We start from the raw sequence: 17,447 nt of genomic DNA on the forward strand, positions 1-17,447 counted from the left end.
TGTATGCTAACTTTTCCCCTAAATTTCATGGTCATTTTCTCTCAAAGGGGCTAGCCTAGCTGAGTAGAAAGTGTTAAGTACATTAATGAATGAATAGGGTTACAGTATAAATACAAGGAGGGAATGGTTGGTTGAGTTGATGGGAAATAGGACAAGAGGAGAAGTTTAGTAGAGGAAATGACACTTGAACTAAGTCTTGATAGATGAATAGGGCTCCCTAGAACAAGGACAGAGAAAGATGTTCAAAATGTAAAGTATAGGATGACTAAGATGTGGAGGGCTCAGGAAATGGGAAATAGTATATTGTGGCTGGAGCACAGGAACAACTGGAGAAAAGTCCAGAGGTCAGCAGCAGACAGATCTTGACTAAGGATCTTGCATGATTTGCTAAGAAAGTTTAGACTTGATCCCACAGGCCTCCTCCAATTTCATTAATCCATAGAATCCACCTATGGTATTGTCTAAACTCCACATTCTTTGACCCCCTTCTAATTCAGACCCAGAGTAGGGCCTTGGAAGCTGAATTTTAAGGTCAATTCCTAAATTCTGGGGCAGGGAACTCTGGGCCAGGTTTTGAGTATTTTGGTGAAACATTAACCACAGTCTAAAAACAAACATTAAAGATTCTTTTTTTTTTGGTTGAGAGAGTCTCACTGTATCACCCTTGGTAGAGTACCGTAGCATCACAGCTCATAGCAACCTCAAACTCTTGGGTTAAGCAATTCTCTTGCCTCTGCCTCCCAAATAGCTGGGACTACAGGCGCCCACCACAACACCTGGCTATTTTTTTTATTATAGTTGCCATTGTTGTTTGGAGCCCTGGTATATGTGGCTGGCACCCTAGCTGCTGAGCAATAGGCGCCGAGCCTAAAGATTCTTTTTTTTTTTTTGAAGATAGTCTATGTTACCCTGGGTAGAGGGCTGCTACGTCACACCTCCCAGCAACCTTAAACTCTTTGGGCTTAAGTGATTCTCTTGCCTCACAAGTAGCTGGGAGTATAGGTGCCCACCACAACGCCCAGCTATTTTTTGTTGTAGCTGTCGTTGTTTGGCAGGCCCAGGCTGGATTCAAACCCACCAGCTTCAGTGTATATGGATGGCACCCTAGCTACTGAGCTACAGGTGCCAGGCCTTTTTTTTTTTTCTTTTTTTGAGCCAGTCTTACTGTTGCCCAGACTAAAGTGCCTTAGCATCATAGCTCACAGCAACCTAGAACTCTTGAGCTCAAGCGATCTTCTTGCCTCAATCTCCCAAGTAGCTGGAATTACAGGCGCCCACCACAACGCTTAGCTAATTTTTCTATTTTATTTTATTTATTTTATTTTTTGAGACAGTCTTACTTTGTTGCCCCTGGTATAGTGCTCTGATGTCATAGCTGACAGCAACCTCTTAACTCTTGGGCTCAAGCGATTCTCTTGCCTCAGCCTCCGGAAAGGCTATTTTTGGAGACTGGGGTCTTGCTCTAGCTCAGGCTGGTCTTGAACTTGTTGAGCTCAGGTGATCTGCCCACCTCAGCCTCCCAAAGAGCTGGGATTACAGGTGTGAGCCACCTCATCTGGCCAAGTTTTTCTATTTTTAGTAGTAATGAGGTTTCGCTATTGCTCAGGCTGGTCTTGAACTGCTCAGCTTGAGGAATCCACCTGCCTCGGCCTCTCAAGAATGCTAGGATTACAGGTGTGAGTTACCATACCCAGTTGAGTTTTTAAGTTTTATTAAGATACATTATAGGAGTTCTGTGTCTTATAAATGTCAAGTGTCCACTGTATTACCATTTTCTTATGACCAAAACATAAATGAAAATTTCCAAATTCTAAGGAAAGAACATGAAGACCATTTAGCTTAAAAAAAAAAAAAAAAAATTTTTTTTTCCCTCCTTTAGGCAGTCTCACTTTTTTTGTCCTTGATAGAGTGCTGTGGTGTTATAGCTCACAGCAACCTCAAACTCTTGGGTTCAAGAAATTCTCTTGCCCTATCCTCCCGAGTAGCTGGGACTAAAGGTGCCCACCACAAAATCTGGCTATTTTTAGAGACTGGGGTCTCGCTCTAGTTCAGGCAGGCCTCAGACTTAAATAAATTTTAACATGAAGTTATAGTATTATTTTCTCCTCCATACCAATCCCCCTTCTATGTAAATAAGGTTATTCCATGTTACTTTAGTTACCTAATTTCTTCAGTATTTTGTATGCAGAGGGAACATATATATATAGATATCTATCAATTCCAATGCATGGTGTCAACGCTTAGTATTTATGGATAGAACCTGTGCTCCAGTCACAGGATGGGAAGGAACCAGTTCTCTCTCCTCTTTGCCAGCCTCACCTCTGTTTGTGTTCTACTAGGACTTTGGCAGGCTAACAATGATAAGGATGAGAAGCATGCCTAGGGCTGCCTCAGGAATAAGTATTTAGACTTGATAGAAGCATTTTTATTATTATTATTATTTTTTTTTTGCAGTTTTTGGCAGGGGCTGGGTTTGAACCTGCCATGTCTGGCATATGGGGCTGGCGCCCTACTCCTTTGAGCCACAGGTGCCACCCAATAGAAGCGTTTTTTGTTTTTGTTTTTTAAGAAGGTGCTTTAAGAGATTAAACTCCTTTCACAGTCATGACTTGAAGATCTTAAAGACAAAGTCCCTTGAACTCAGGAGTTTGAAATCAGCCTGAGCAAGAACAAGACCCACTGTCTCTACTAAAAATAGGAAAAAAAGCTAGCCTGGTATTGGGGTGGTCGCCTGTAGTCCCAGCTGGTAGGGAGGCTGAGTCAGGAAGATAGCTTAAGTCCAAGAGTTTGAGGTTGCCATGAGCTATGACATCATGGCACTCTACCCAGTGTGACAAAAATTAAAAAAGACTGAGTCTAGGAATTAGGAATGAAAAACCAAGGCAACAAGTAGACACTATAAAATTGCCTTTTTTTAATGACAGGTCAAATACTCTGAAACATACATATATTCTGATAGTCTTCTAATCCCAGTTGAGTTCAAATATTAAAGTAATACACACAAGCTAAGAGAATTCAATATTGTTCCAAGGCACTTACTGAATCTCCATGACCAGATGAAAACAAGAATTGGGATAAACAATTAGACAGCATATAATATAAAAATAACTTTTTGCTTACAATTTACAAAATGTATTATTATTACAATCTTTGATCTTGGATAACCTGCAATGCTGGCTGCATGAATCCAGCAATTTTAAAATTCAGAAACTATTTTCTAAAATTTCAGGGCAAATAATTTACAAATAAAATACACACAAATTTAGACCATGCAGAAATTTCTTACATCTTCTGTTAATAATATTTTATATGATTGCAACTTTATCAAATTATATACCTACTTGCCCTGTACATATACAAAATAATGCATACATGATAAAACAGCAGAAGAGTAGTCCTTAAACTCCATTTATCATAAAAGTATTACTATATTAACATGTCTACAAGCAGCGTGTAACAGGGTTAAGAGACATTAAGGCAATAATACTTTAAGTTACAAAATAAACCATAGGTAATACTTTTTCAGAAGTGTAGTATAAGGCAGGTAGATGGTCCTGGCAAGAAATATTAAGGTAACAATCTACACTGCTATTAATCCCACATTTTAAAGATGAAATACTATAAACTTGGCTTTCAGTGGCACATGAATTTTCCAGTATAAATTAAAATGTCTTTTAGCTCCCTGAATCATGTCCATTCTGAAGGTGGATCTCTTGGTCCTTTGGGTTTTCCACAGCGATTACCAAAACCTATAGTTAAAAAACCCACAATAACTAGTCAGTACTCAGAAATAACTTGTATACTGCTAAAACTATGTCGATAGTCATTTTCATTTTTTGGAATAAATTAATTCTACAAAGGAATTTAGAATTTAAGCCAAATCAGACTTTGCAAATACAAGACAACTGTACATGTATTTTGGGTAATTAAAAATAACTGCTTTTAAAAAACTTTCTACTAAAAATAAATTTGATCACAATGTAAGAAAAATATCTAAGATATTTTAGTGTTTCCAACACGAAAGATTTGCTTATATACCATTCATGCTAGTGTTAACTACTTAAAGTTTCAAAATTATCTATTAAATAGGCAGTGCCCGCAGTTCAGTGGGTAGGGTGCCAGCTACATACATCGAGGCTGGTGGGTTCAAACCCAGCCTAGGCCTGCCAAACAACAATGACAACTACAACAAAAAAAATAGCCGGGTGTTGTGGCAGGCACCTGTAGTCCCAGTTACTTATGAAGCTGAGGTGAGAGAACTGCTTAAGCCCAAGAGTTTGAGGTTGCTGTGACCTATGAAGCCACGGCACTCTACCGAGGGCAACATAATGAGACTCTGCTCTAAAAAAAAAAAAAAAATTATCTATTAAACAAATTACCAATGTCTGTGGCTTCTGTTGGACTTTCTGATGTTTGTTCTTTCTTCTCACTGAAAGTAGGTGGACATTCCGTACAAATCTCCATGTGAACACCTCCTGCTTTATGATCTAAAATCAAAATAAAGTCCTTGTTAATCATCACCCTTTGTAGCATCATGGGTTGAACACTCTAACTTTTTAATGTTGGCAATGAGTTAAAAGAGCAAAATTTCTCACTCGGGCATCTTAATTTCAGGGGCCCAGATAAACATAAATACAAAGGTAGTAAGCACAGAAAATCTTATTAGGTGTTCTTGTGGGCACCTAGAAACCTGTAGTACAATATAAAGATTCTTGTTATGTTTACTTTATTTCATAAACCTAGACCTTGGCATATTATGTTTCCTTAAGGTAGTTAAACTAAATGCTTATGTTCTAAGGCAACAATTGCAACTGAAATCAATGGCAAACAAGTTCTTAGTTAATGAATGAACTATTTGCTCCCCCAAACAATAATTCTTCTTCTTCTTCTTTTTTTTTTTTTTTGTAGAGACAGAGTTTCACTTTACCACCCTCGGAAGAGTGCCATGATGTCACAGGACTCACAGCAACTTCCAGCTCTTAGGCTTAGGCAATTCTCTTGCCTCAGCCTCCTAAGTAGCTGGGACTATAGGCCACCTGCCACAATGCCTGGCTATTTTTTGTTGCAGGTTGGCTGGGGCCGGGTTCGAACCCGCCACCCTTGGTATACGGGGCCGGTGCCCTATTCACTGAGCCACTGGTGCTGCCTGTGAGACTTTGCTAACATTTGAGTGTCTATCATGTGCCAGGTGCAGTGTTTGGACTTTATATATGTGCTTTATTTAATTAAACCTTCACAACACTGTTCTAAAGGCAGGTACTATTTAGGCAGGTACAACTACATCTCTATTTTACAGGTTAAGAAAATGGAAGCTCAGGCCGGGCAAGGTAGCTCACGCCTATATTCCTAGCACTCTGGGAGGGTGAGGTGGGTGGATAGCTTGAGCTTACAAATTTGAGAAAATGGAGGCTCAGCAAGATTAGGTAACTTGCCACCTCATTAAGTGATGGCAAAAGTGAGACCAAATGTAGACTGGTTTGGCTCTAAAGAGTCTAAAGCAGCAGTTCTCAACCTATAGATTGCGACTCACACGAACTGTATTAAAGGGCCGTGGCATTAGGAAGGTTGAGAACCATTGGTCTAAAGCTTCTGCTCTTTTCATTATAAAGCAACAGATAGTAATAGCGTTTATGAGATGGAATAGATCCATAAGGCCAAGATCCAGAGTACAATCCCAAAAAAGACAAACTGAAGCAGAATGGAGGTAGGGGCAGAGATGTCAGGTGAATTAAAGGAATTATATGGGCTAGGATGTTTGAGGATTTACTTACATGGTCATTCACTTATAAAAATTAATAGAATGACCTATTTTAGTATAATAGTAAAAGCAACATGGTAGAAAACTTGGAATTAAAACACTGGTATGAACTACGTAACTTTACTGGTCTTTACAAATAGATGTAAAAGTCCTAGAACAACGGAATTTTATGAGCCAAATTTATGAGCCAAATCACCTCGGTAAACTTATGGCATTTATTTACATCAGGCTCTAGCTTCTAGGAGTTTTTATAAACAATAGAAAATAAAATATAGGAAAATATCTAAAAAATAATTCTTCCCTATTAGCCTGTAACTTCCAAGATTTTCCAAATCAGTAATATGTATGCTGATACTGATACAAGTATACTATGTATATTAAGCTTTCTAGAAGAGTTGTCCTAGCTATTTCCACTTACAAAAATAGCCAAATAAATAGTATGCACCACGACATATCATTATTTTATAGAAATTAATCTATAAAATCTATAGCAAAAAGGAAAAAAAAAATCGTCACAACTTACCGCATTTTTCATTTCCAGAGGTTATCAAGCCCTATAAGAAAGACATTTAATAGTAATCACAATACGTTCATTTTATGTACAAATTAATAGAAAAGTAGGTCTGTTATGGATATATATCCTGAAAAATCAAGGCAGATCAACATTTTCCGAATTGTAAGAAAACAATCAGAAGTAAAATTTTTAAATGTTATCATGTTTTATTTTAGAAATAAGTATTTCTGGATAAAAACTGGAAAAGCAGGAGATAATACTTTTCCTACACAGGAACATACAGCTGCATTTTGTCAGTCATCCATCATGTTTCATCAAATTATGATATTACTGATTTGCCATCATGGCTTTGAGTTCATGGGGAAAAAAATTAAAAGAATGGTACCATTGATTATAATAAGACATCATTATCATGGACTATCATTATTTTATGTGCCAATTAAACTACATCATAATGTCTTAAAATCAATTATAAAATGTAGCCCAACTTCAAGGCTATTAAAATATGGGGGAAAATCTGAAAAATACTGTTAATAAAAATGGCATTTCCCATGGCCAAGATATTTAACTACCAAAACATTTCCTGAATGTCAAAGAAATCTCACGTGGCCAGAAAAACCAATAGGAGGACTAGTGTTATATTGTGAGCGATCCAGGAAAGTACATTTTCAAAATAGCTTGAGAAAATACTCTGAAGTGTTGGTTATATGTAGATCAAGTTACCCTTTTAAAAATTTCGGAACTCACATTTTAGACTGGCTTTTCATCTGAAATCTTAGCACAAGAAATGCTGATCAAAAATTATGAACTATATCTAATGGCTTTAATATGACAGTTATTGTAATAAACAACTGTAGAAAAGTTAACAAGAGAGTAAAAGTAATTAAGTTATAGCTGTTCTAAACCCAGACTCACTTCAGACTTTTTTTGTTTGGGCTGTTCTTGACTTTGAAGTTCATTCCATTCAGATTTTACAGGTGTATCTGAGGAAAATGAAATCTTATTAAAATTAACATCTTTAATTATTGAGCTTTCTTACATTAAAGTAACATACAAAAACAGATTGATTTTAAAGATTTTTTTCTTTTTTCTTTTTGAAGTTTTGCCTGGGGCTGGGCTTAAACCCGCCACCCCCCCCCCCACCTGCCGTATATGGGGCTGGCACCTTACTCCTTGAGCCACAGGCGCTGCCTGATTCTAAACATTTTTAGAAACTGGCGGTGCCCACAGATCTGTGGGTAGGGCACAGGCCATATACACTGAGGCTGGCAGGTTTGAACCCGGCCCAGGCCAGCTAGGACAACAATGACGACAACAACAGCAGCAGCAGCAGCAACAACAACAACAACAACAACAACAACAAAAATGGCTGGGCGTTGTGGTGGGTGCCTGTGGTCCCAGCTACTTGGGAGGCTGAGGCAAGAGAATTGCTTAAGCCCAAGAGTTTGAGGTTGCTATGAGCTGTGACACCACAGCACTCTACCTAGGGCAACAGCTTGTGACTCTTGTCTAAAAAAAAAAAAAGATTTTTAGAAACTATCACTTCCATAATTTGTTTTGGACATATGATTTCACTCTGTTGGCCAGGCTGGAGTGGAGTGCATTATCATAAGTTCACTGGAAACTTTAACTTCTGGGCTCCAGAGATCTTCCCGCCTCAGCCTTCTAAGAAGCTAAAACACAGGCATGCACCGCTGCACCTAATTTTTTTTTTTATTTATTTGCAGAGATAGGGTCTTGCTATGTTGCCCAGGCTGGTCTCAACCAATCCTCTTGCCTCAGCCTCCAGAGGACTGGGATAACAAGTGTGAGCCAATGAATGCACTTGGCTTGCTGCATCCATAAAAATTTTTATAGTTTCTATTAATTCAAAAAATTTCTCAAAATGTAACTAAATGAATTCAGTCATTAGAGCTTACTATAATCTACAGATAATTGAGAGACTTAGATAAGTGAAGTATATTGCCTCACTGTTTTCAAGATTCTTTAAAAATTTTTTTTGGATTTTTATCACCTTTTTTGTAGAGATGGAATCTTGCTATGCTGCCCAGGCTGTTCTCAAACTCCTGGTTTTAAGTGATCCTCCTGCCTCAGCCTCCCAAAAAGCAGGGATTATGGGTGTGAGCCACTGTGCCTTGCCTGATTTTAAAAATCAGTCAAAATTAATAACATATTGGTAAAGTGTAATTCATTGTGCTAGTGAGCACCCTGACAGAGCATGAGACACCATAAATACATTCAAGCTGTTTCTGCATTCCTTATTAAAGGATAATGAAGAGAATTATACTATCAATGCTCTGAAATATGACCACTCTGTCCCACTCTAGTGGTTTTAAATGTCACTCAATTAACACTAATTCAGCCATGCCAACCCACAACCCAGCTTAAATATTTACTTACCTAACCTGACATCAAGTAAAAACTATTCACATCTTCATAAGTGCTACTTTTAATGAATGAAAAGATACTGGAATTTGTAAATGCAAATTTACAATTGCATTTAACTGGATTCTACTATCTAATGTAAATGCAGCTATTTTAGCATTCTTAGCAAACAAAAAATACCATTTAAAAGAATTTTTCAAACAAGAAATCAAAAACATTTATCAATAACAATTCAAATTTGTTTTTGAGTTCCCTTGTGTAGTTCAATAACTACTACATTAAAACAAATCTTGTTTTTCACTGTTTTTTATTATAGTATGAAGTAAATGCAAAAGCAAAAGAGACACTCACTATGTTCACTTGCTAATACAAAGGATTCAGGAGTTCTTTCAGGTAGGGGAGGAGGTGAATCTTCATTACCATCAACATCTAAATTAAATACATAAAATTTAAACAAATTATTAAAAATTAACATGTCATCTAAACAAAATCAGAGTCCTTTCTTGGCATTCTAGAACTCCCTATCATAAATATCTAAGAGAATCGGTTTGTAAAAATGCAAAAAATAAACAAGAAACCTCTTCCACTCATTATCAAGAGTCATGAAGCTTACTGAGCAAAGAATAACTTACTCTATCGCTATGACACACAGAAAATGACTCTCCCAACACGCCACAGACATTACTCCAACCTCTAAATCTGAACGCAACCTTCAGTAGCGAAATCAACAGGGAAATGACTTCTCTACTGGGATTACTGATGATGCTTTGAGTATAAAAAAGAAAGCTTTGATGATTTGACTAAAGCCAGTGTTTCCTAAACTGGATTCGATTGCTTAATTCCTTTTATGATTTCTGCCATACTATGTACCATCTGTCCTATTCACTTTTAAACCTTACTCACTAAAAACAAAAACAAAAACATTTTAAACTTAACTATGTATTTCAGTCACGTTTTAAACAGAAATAACAGCTTTGAAGTCTTAGTTGTTTTTCTAATACACATAAAAATATAGCTATTAAAAACTTTAAACATTCACTTATTTAATGTAGAAAATCTTGCAAACTTTGGCACATGACTGTACTTTGATCACTCATGAAGCCATATACAAGTTTTGCACTAGTAAAAACAAAATTAAATATTGGAAAAGATAATATATTAAAAGTCTTATTGGCTAGTCTTATCATGGCTTAGGGTAAATGTGTATATTATATGAGAATTTTCACTGGAGGTACAGAAAGAAAATAGGAGGATGTAATGCTGTCGGAAAACTCTGTTAGAGAGTATGGGATAAAGAAAAAGAAATGTGAGGATACTGTATTACTTTGTCTTGGCCTTGCCCACTGTTCTTAAAAAATGAACAACATTGTGATGATACTCTGTTTTACCACATCTGACGGAGAACACAGTAAAAAGAGATTGGAAATCAAGTAAAGCCTTTCCATTTTTAACAAACATAAGGTGGGTATGACTGCTTTTGCCCCTCTTACATTTATTTAGCCGGAAACAAGGAAATACAGCCTCTGTTCCTGCCAGAGAGAAGAGTTCTAGTACTCTTTCTTGCCACTAAATAACTATCTACCTTATTGAGTAGTGGCAGTCTGAGTCATCATCATATTTCTCCTTGCCCTCTTGTTACTAACAGCTCACAGTGAAGAGATCGCTGCTGGAAGGAAGGGACAAATAATCTTGGCATTGTGGTACCATTTCATAAATTAAATGAACAAAAGCAAGAAGGGCCATTCTGCTTCCTCCAAAGATTTTTATTTTGCATAAAAGTCTGGCTCTTGCTTCTCAACTGCATATTTCCCCCTGGATTTTTGGACCATTGAAGTATACTATCAATGAATTTTCTTTGTTACAAACTTTTGTTTCTGAGATTATTCAACCAATGACTGCACATTTTTCATTTTCATAGGCTTTTGCAAATCATATACTGTAGCTAAATTTGAGAAATATCTCAGGAGGCCTGAGTCAAGATTGAAATCAGAATTCATAGCCAGAAAAAAAAAAAAAGAATTCATAGCCAGGAATTTCTGTCAGGAAGTTATGCAAAAGATTACTTAAGGTTACCAATACAAAGTTAGTCAGTTATAATCATGTACTGTATGACTGTAAGTTTTAGTTAACAAAAGGACAACAAATATAACAGTCCCATGAGAAACTGCATTTTTACTATACCATTTCTATGTTTATGTATACAAATACTTAACCATTGTGTTATAATTGCCTACAGTATTCAGTATAGTAAAATGCCACAAAGGTGTACAGCCTTGAAGCAATAGGCTATCCTTAATAGTAAAGTAGTTCACACCATCTAGTTTTGTATAAATATATTCTATGATGTTCATAAAATGTCATGATTGTCTAATGAAGCATTTCTTAGAACATGTTTCTTTCTTTTTCTTTTTTTTTTTTTTTATAGAGACAGAGTCTCACCGTACCGCCCTCGGGTAGAGTGCCGTGGCATCACACGGCTCACAGCAACCTCTAACTCTTGGGCTTACGAGATTCTCTTGCCTCAGCCTCCCGAGCAGCTGGGACTACAGGCGCCCGCCACAATGCCCGGCTATTTTTTGTTGCAGTTTGGCCGGGGCTGGGTTTGAACCCGCCACCCTCGGCATATGGGGCCAGCGCCCTACCACTGAGCCACAGGCGCTGCCCAGAACTTGTTTCTATAGTTAAGCAATCCATAGCTGTAATTCACCAACAAGTTCTAAAACAAAACCCCTAATTCTGGTGCCAGTGGTTCTCCAAGATAATTTATACAGGAAATAATCTATAAGGTATATACTTAGCAACACATTAATAGGACTCCTTATAGTTATGTTGCAGCAAAGAACATTTACACAGGAAAATCTTCAGTTAATATCAAACCAATAGTATAGTTAAGTAGGGTGAAATAACATCAGGTGTTAACATTTACAGCTATTTTTGCTCTGAAATACAAAACTGAAAGAACAGAAATGAGCTGGTAGATAGCAGTGGTTTTGACTAACCCTGTACAGCATGTCTTAAATTCCACTTTATGCCCTCGCTGAATTCTACTTCTAGCAATGGTTTAAGAAACCCAGCTTTCTAGGTATAAGACAGATCTCTGATATATTTAAAAAGACCAAAATGAAAATTTCCTGTCTATACACTTCCTTATATAGTTACAGTTGGAGAGTGATATTTCAAACTCTGAAGTTGAGGAAGAACGGCAAACTGGTAAAAGAATATTTATTATTTTATCATCTTCTAAAGATCTTTCAAATAAAACACAGAAATATCAAGAAAATAGAACTGTGTAATTTAAGAAATTAACTTAGATCTACTCATTTCTTCTCTATTAAGATACATTCTCAAGATAAAAAATACAGTATCTTTGAATTAGAGAAAATAAAAGCACCAAGTAAGGGTGGCAATGTATTGGATCAGAAATCATCTTTAAGGTTCACAGTATTATCTTTGCATATTATAATACTATATATATGCATATATATATGCATAATATAAAGTCTGTATGAATCACTACCAAAGTTCACTGATGAGTAAATGACCACTGATTATCAAAATATCATTAAATAGTTTTCATGTTTACACATCTGCTGGCAACTCTATGGTCTGTTTAAAAAAGCAACCATGTTTCTTTTTGGCAGATCAAAGGAGTTTCAAGGACCAATTATATATCTTGGGATGTAAGTACATGCATTATCTTGAAATGCTAAAACTGCTTCAAGAGTCATTAATTAAATAGTTGCTTTGATGACTAAATATGTATATCACTACTGAATGAATTAATTGCCCATATTCTGCTGAAAAGCTTGCAATATTGTAAGCAGTCTCATTTGCAAGCATTTATGAAGAGTTTTACAAAAGGTTATTTTGTAGTTATAGGAACACAAGAGGATTAAATAGCTATTTATAAGAAAAAATGGGTAAAATTAAATGACTAAGACATTTTACAGTATTTTTGCCACTGTTACTTTGAGTGATTCTATTTTCCCTAAATTATTTCCAATTATTCAGTCAGATAATTTTTTTTTTTTTTTTTTAAAGACAGACAGTCTCTCTCAATTTGCTGCCAATCTGGTCTCAAATTCCTGAGCTCAAGTGATCCTCTCGCCTCAGCCTCCCAAGTAGGGTCTATAGGCATCTACCAAGAAGAAATTTTCCAGTTACAACAATTATGATACTTTGGAAACACAAAATCCATTGATATAATGTGACCAAATTAAGGGAACAATAAATAAAGCTTCTTTTAAAAAATTAGTATCTGAAACAACTAAATTTATTATAGGTTCTAGAGTGTACTATGGAGTAAGACACAATGAATTAATATAGCTAAAGTGCTTAAAACTGTGATTGCATGTAATAAAGATATTTAAGTGTTAGACATTATATTATTACCTTTTTCAGCACCTGAATGTATGGTTCCTGCTATATCATGTCTAGCAATGGACATTGGCAACACTTTCCTAGTAGAAATGCTTTCAGTACTAGTGGCAGCAGAAACTGTGGCACTTGCTGTTGAAATACTAGTTTTATTCTTGGTCACAGCACCATCAAAGTTTCTTTCATCTGAGTCTGAGTCATCAGAGTGAAGAGGATTAGTAAAACTAAGGGGTGCTCCAAATAGAGGTGAACTATTATGATGATCCACAAGATCAAGGGTTTCAACTTGGGTTGTAGGGCTTGTTGTTAAACCCACAGTTTTTATAGTTGGATAGTAGATATCTGAGGATGTTCCTTCAGATGAATCAGGGATGGGGGTGGCATTTTCAGGTCCATGAAATGACCATGTTATATGTCCTTTCTCATCAAGAGGCAAGCAGTCTGGCCTCAGAAGTGTGTCTGAATTCTTCTGTGATTCTTCTGGTGAAGTAACTGGAACTCTGTTTAACTGTGTTGCACTGTAGTCCACACAAGAATTCTGAGAACTGTCACCAACTTTTAGATCCCCTGAACTTAATTCCTGTGTCTTAGAGATTTTATCAATTATGCAAGGTGAAGATGATTTAATTTTAATTGCATGTCCCCTATTCAAAAGTGTGTTCCCATCAAAACTTTTTGGTCCCTCTTGGAGAGGGACTTTCTTAATCTCAAAACTTAAATTTCGCTCCAATTTTTTATCTAATTGTTCAATAGTTGATTCATTTTTCCCTGGAAGTTCTGATGATTTATTATAGTTTCTGTTGAGGTCTGTTGAATGCTGTTCTGATGAAACCATGTGCAACACTGGCTTTGGATGGTATCTGTCATTGTCCTGCCACACAGTAGTGACTGTTGGAAAAGCTGAAGGGGGAGAAGGTGTTAAGATGGGTGGCACTGGGTGAGGTTCTGGTGGCTGCAAAATTTCTTCTTTAGCATCCCCTTCTACAAGGCAACTGAAAAAAAAAGACATTAAAAAAGGGTATTTTAAGAATGTCTCTCCTTTTGGAAATAAGTTGTTGGATGACAATTATGTAGCCAAATCTACTGTTATTAAAAGCCATTACAATTTGTGGTTATGAATAAAAGTTATGATTTTTTCAAATTAAGTGAAATACAAGATTTTTTTTTTTTTTTTTTGGAAAGAGTCTCAGTTTGACACCCTCAGTGGAGTGCTGTGGTGTCACAGCTCATAGCAACCTCAAACTCTTGGGCTCAAGTGATTCTCTTGCCTCAACCTCCTGAATAGCTGGAACTACAGGCACCTACCACTATGTCTGGCTTCTTTCACCAGGTTCTTGCTCTTGCTCAGGTTGGTCTCAAACTCCTAAGCTCAACCAATCCACCTGCCTCAGCCTTCCAGAGAGCTAGGATTACAGGCATGAGCCACTGTGTCTGGCTGGCCTTTTCTTTTGTAAGGAGGAATGATCTCAATCCAGACTCAACACTAACAATGGACACTGGCAACACTAACCATGTCTAAAGTTGAGTATTAACTCTAAAGTTGAGTAATACTTCCACCAAATTTTAAAGGGAGAAAATAGAAACAGAAGGGAAAGGGAATAAAGAAGACAGAAATATATATAATCTTAACTATTATAAAAGAGCTTGGTATGAAAGTAAGAAAAACTAGACAGAAATAAACCCATCTTTGCTAGCAATGTAATTAAACATTGTTACATGATTTCTTCAACATGCATACAATTTTTGACAAGTATATTACTTGTTTAATTATCACAAGAAAATGTATATCTTTAGAATAACTGAAATTTTAGTTTGTACCATGTACCAAAACATAAGCTATAGTCAATTCATGGTTGTGTAAGTACTACTGAAATTTCATTCAAATGAAACCATTTTTAGTTTGCCAGTAACAAATTAGTTGGCATACATTTGTTACGTCCTCAACAAAAGAATAATTAAATTTATAAAAGTAACTTAGAAATATTCAGAATTTGTCATTTTAATTAACATTAAGTAAAATAAAAGTATCTTTTCAAAGATAAAAGATATACAATACCTGCGGGTCCTTGGTGGTTTTGGAGGAGGAGATTCTTGTTTATCAGGATCTATGGAGCTGACTATATTTTCAGCGTTAATTTCATTCTGCCAAGGGGAAAAAATACTTCACTGTAAGTTAAGAGAAACATAATTTTTCTAACTCATGTTTCAACTAATTATTTCTGGGCTTTTCAATTTTTAAAATAATACCAATTTTGCCAAGTTAAAAAAAAAAATAATGAGTCTTTAACTTTGGCTCCATATTTTAGCCTGAAGAATCAAACGTTTTTTTTTTTTTTTTGAGACAAAGTTTCACTTTGTCACCCTGGGTAGAGCTGTGGTGTCATAGCTCATACCAACCTCAAATTCCTGGGCTAACGTGATTCACTTGCCTCAGCTCCTGCCAAAATGCCCAGCTATTTTTTAGAGACGGGGTCTCGCTCTTGCTCAGGCTGGTCTTGAACTTGTGAGCTCAAGCAATCCACCTGCCTCGGCCTCCCCGAGTGCTAGGATTACAGGCGTGAGTGACTGTGCCGAACTTCAATGAAAAAGATTGATATCAAAAAATAGGCCATCGCCAGTTACTTAAAGATCTACTGTGCCCAGAAGCATTTCAACATATTTCAAATATAACTGTATAGAAACAGATTTCCTAAGAAATCCCCCACCTCACAAAGATCACTCCCACTAGAAATCTAACATGCACAGAGAGGGGGAAAAAGCCAACAAAGGCTTATATCCTTTACCTTTCCAAACCTTTTTAGACTACCTTACTGTGATTCCTCGTTACTACTTAGTACTTTTAAGCTGGTCCCAGGATTCTTTTTTTTTGTTTGTTTGTTTGTTTAGCAGGCCTGGGCCAGGTTCAAACCTGCCGCCCCCAGTGCATGGGGCCAGCGCTCTAACCATTGAACATAGGCATCCAGCCGCCAGGATTCATTTTAATCTTTCTTTGCTTCACTCTCCTTGCCACTATGTGGAGTGCTCTATTCCATTAAAGAATATAGTCCCTGTATTACTGACTAACCATATGAACCCCAGAAAGGCAGGAAAAGCCCATCCAGGAATATCCCTGATTCTTGCTAGTCACAAGGACCAATGTCATCATTAACAACACTGATGGTTCTGAGACAGTGCAGGTATAAGAATCTTAGGTTTAGGATTATGAACAGAAGAGCAGTAAAATTAAAATATTACCTTGAATTAATTTTATTCTCAAATTTCCTCATATTTATCCAGCTAGGCTATGTTAATTCCAAGGTAGAAGACAGAAATGCTTTTCATCTTTGCTTACATCTCAGATAATTCTAGAAAAAGCCATCTTTTCATACACTATCAATTAAAAAACTCTCAAACTATAGTTGCATTTTGTTTTGTTGTTGTTTTCTTTTTTTTTTTTGTAGAGACAGAGTTTCACTGTACCACCCACGGGTAGAGTGCCATGGTGTCACACGGCTCACAGCAACCTCTAGCTCTTGGGCTTAGGCGATTCTCTTGTCTCAGCCTCCCGAGCAGCTGGGACTACAGGCGCCCGCCACAACGCCCGGCTATTTTTTTGTTGCAGTTTGGCCGGGGCTAGGTTTGAACCCGCCACCCTCGGCATATGGGGCCGGCGTCCTACTCACTGAGCCACAGGCGCTGCCCTGTTGTTGTTTTAAGCCAGAGGCACTTCAACATGCCCATCACAGCAGCTTCATCTTTATAACTGTTACTTCAACAATTTCCAACTAAAAAAATAAAGATCTCGATTTCCCAGCATGTTTAAATGTACCTGTCTCTTGATAATGGATTGGTAGAGTTTTCCACATCTAACTACCTGATCAGAAACAGAGAGTTACACCATAAGAAGGAAAACTTTCACTAGGGATATCTGCTATATAGGTAAAGTGACCACATAATTTACTGTCCAAAGCAGAGCTTTTGGAGAGCACTATTAATTGCTACAGCTAGGCAACAACTGTAAACTGGCACTGCCTTAGGCAAATTAGGACTTTTGGCCAACAAAATTTTAGATCCTCAGGCTCCACCAGAATTTTAGAGACTTTGCATCAAAATTACTGATCCATTTGTTTATCATTTTCATTAACTACAATAATATTCATTAATATTTTGTACTAAAATGTGTAAATATTTGCATTAAGTATGATAAATAAAAATTAAAGGTGAACAATATGAAACGGCTTTTACTGAATGGCTTATAATTTATAAAATGTTTTTTTGTAGTAAAACATAAGTGGCTTCATAAGGTTTTGCTACCAAATGAGTATAGTATCAAACTCACAGAGATAAACAAAAACAAAACAAAACTATGTTTTCAGGGCACTTTGGATTTTGGAATTTCAGCTAAGGCACTGTGCACCTGTATGTGAAACACAC

At 36.7% G+C, this 17,447-nt stretch overlaps 1 protein-coding gene across 2 annotated transcripts in view; it reads right to left on the minus strand.

Moving 5' to 3' along the window:
• Positions 1 to 2,894: 2,894 nt before the first annotated feature.
• The window catches only part of PTPN12 (protein tyrosine phosphatase non-receptor type 12), a 110,807-nt gene continuing 96,254 nt past the window's right edge, over positions 2,895 to 17,447 (minus strand). For both annotated transcript variants that reach the window (XM_053553893.1, XM_053553894.1), the window contains exons 12-18: positions 15,091 to 15,176; positions 13,050 to 14,026; positions 9,009 to 9,086; positions 7,188 to 7,255; positions 6,282 to 6,312; positions 4,380 to 4,487; positions 2,895 to 3,749 (exon numbers count right to left, since the gene is read on the minus strand). In XM_053553893.1, the coding sequence (XP_053409868.1) occupies positions 3,688 to 3,749; positions 4,380 to 4,487; positions 6,282 to 6,312; positions 7,188 to 7,255; positions 9,009 to 9,086; positions 13,050 to 14,026; positions 15,091 to 15,176 (1,410 nt within the window). In that variant the 3' untranslated portion in view covers positions 2,895 to 3,687. The remainder of the gene's footprint in view (positions 3,750 to 4,379; positions 4,488 to 6,281; positions 6,313 to 7,187; positions 7,256 to 9,008; positions 9,087 to 13,049; positions 14,027 to 15,090; positions 15,177 to 17,447) is intronic.

The sequence above is a fragment of the Nycticebus coucang genome, chromosome 11 (genome assembly GCF_027406575.1).
Source record: "Nycticebus coucang isolate mNycCou1 chromosome 11, mNycCou1.pri, whole genome shotgun sequence".
NCBI classification, from domain to species: Eukaryota; Metazoa; Chordata; class Mammalia; order Primates; family Lorisidae; genus Nycticebus; species Nycticebus coucang.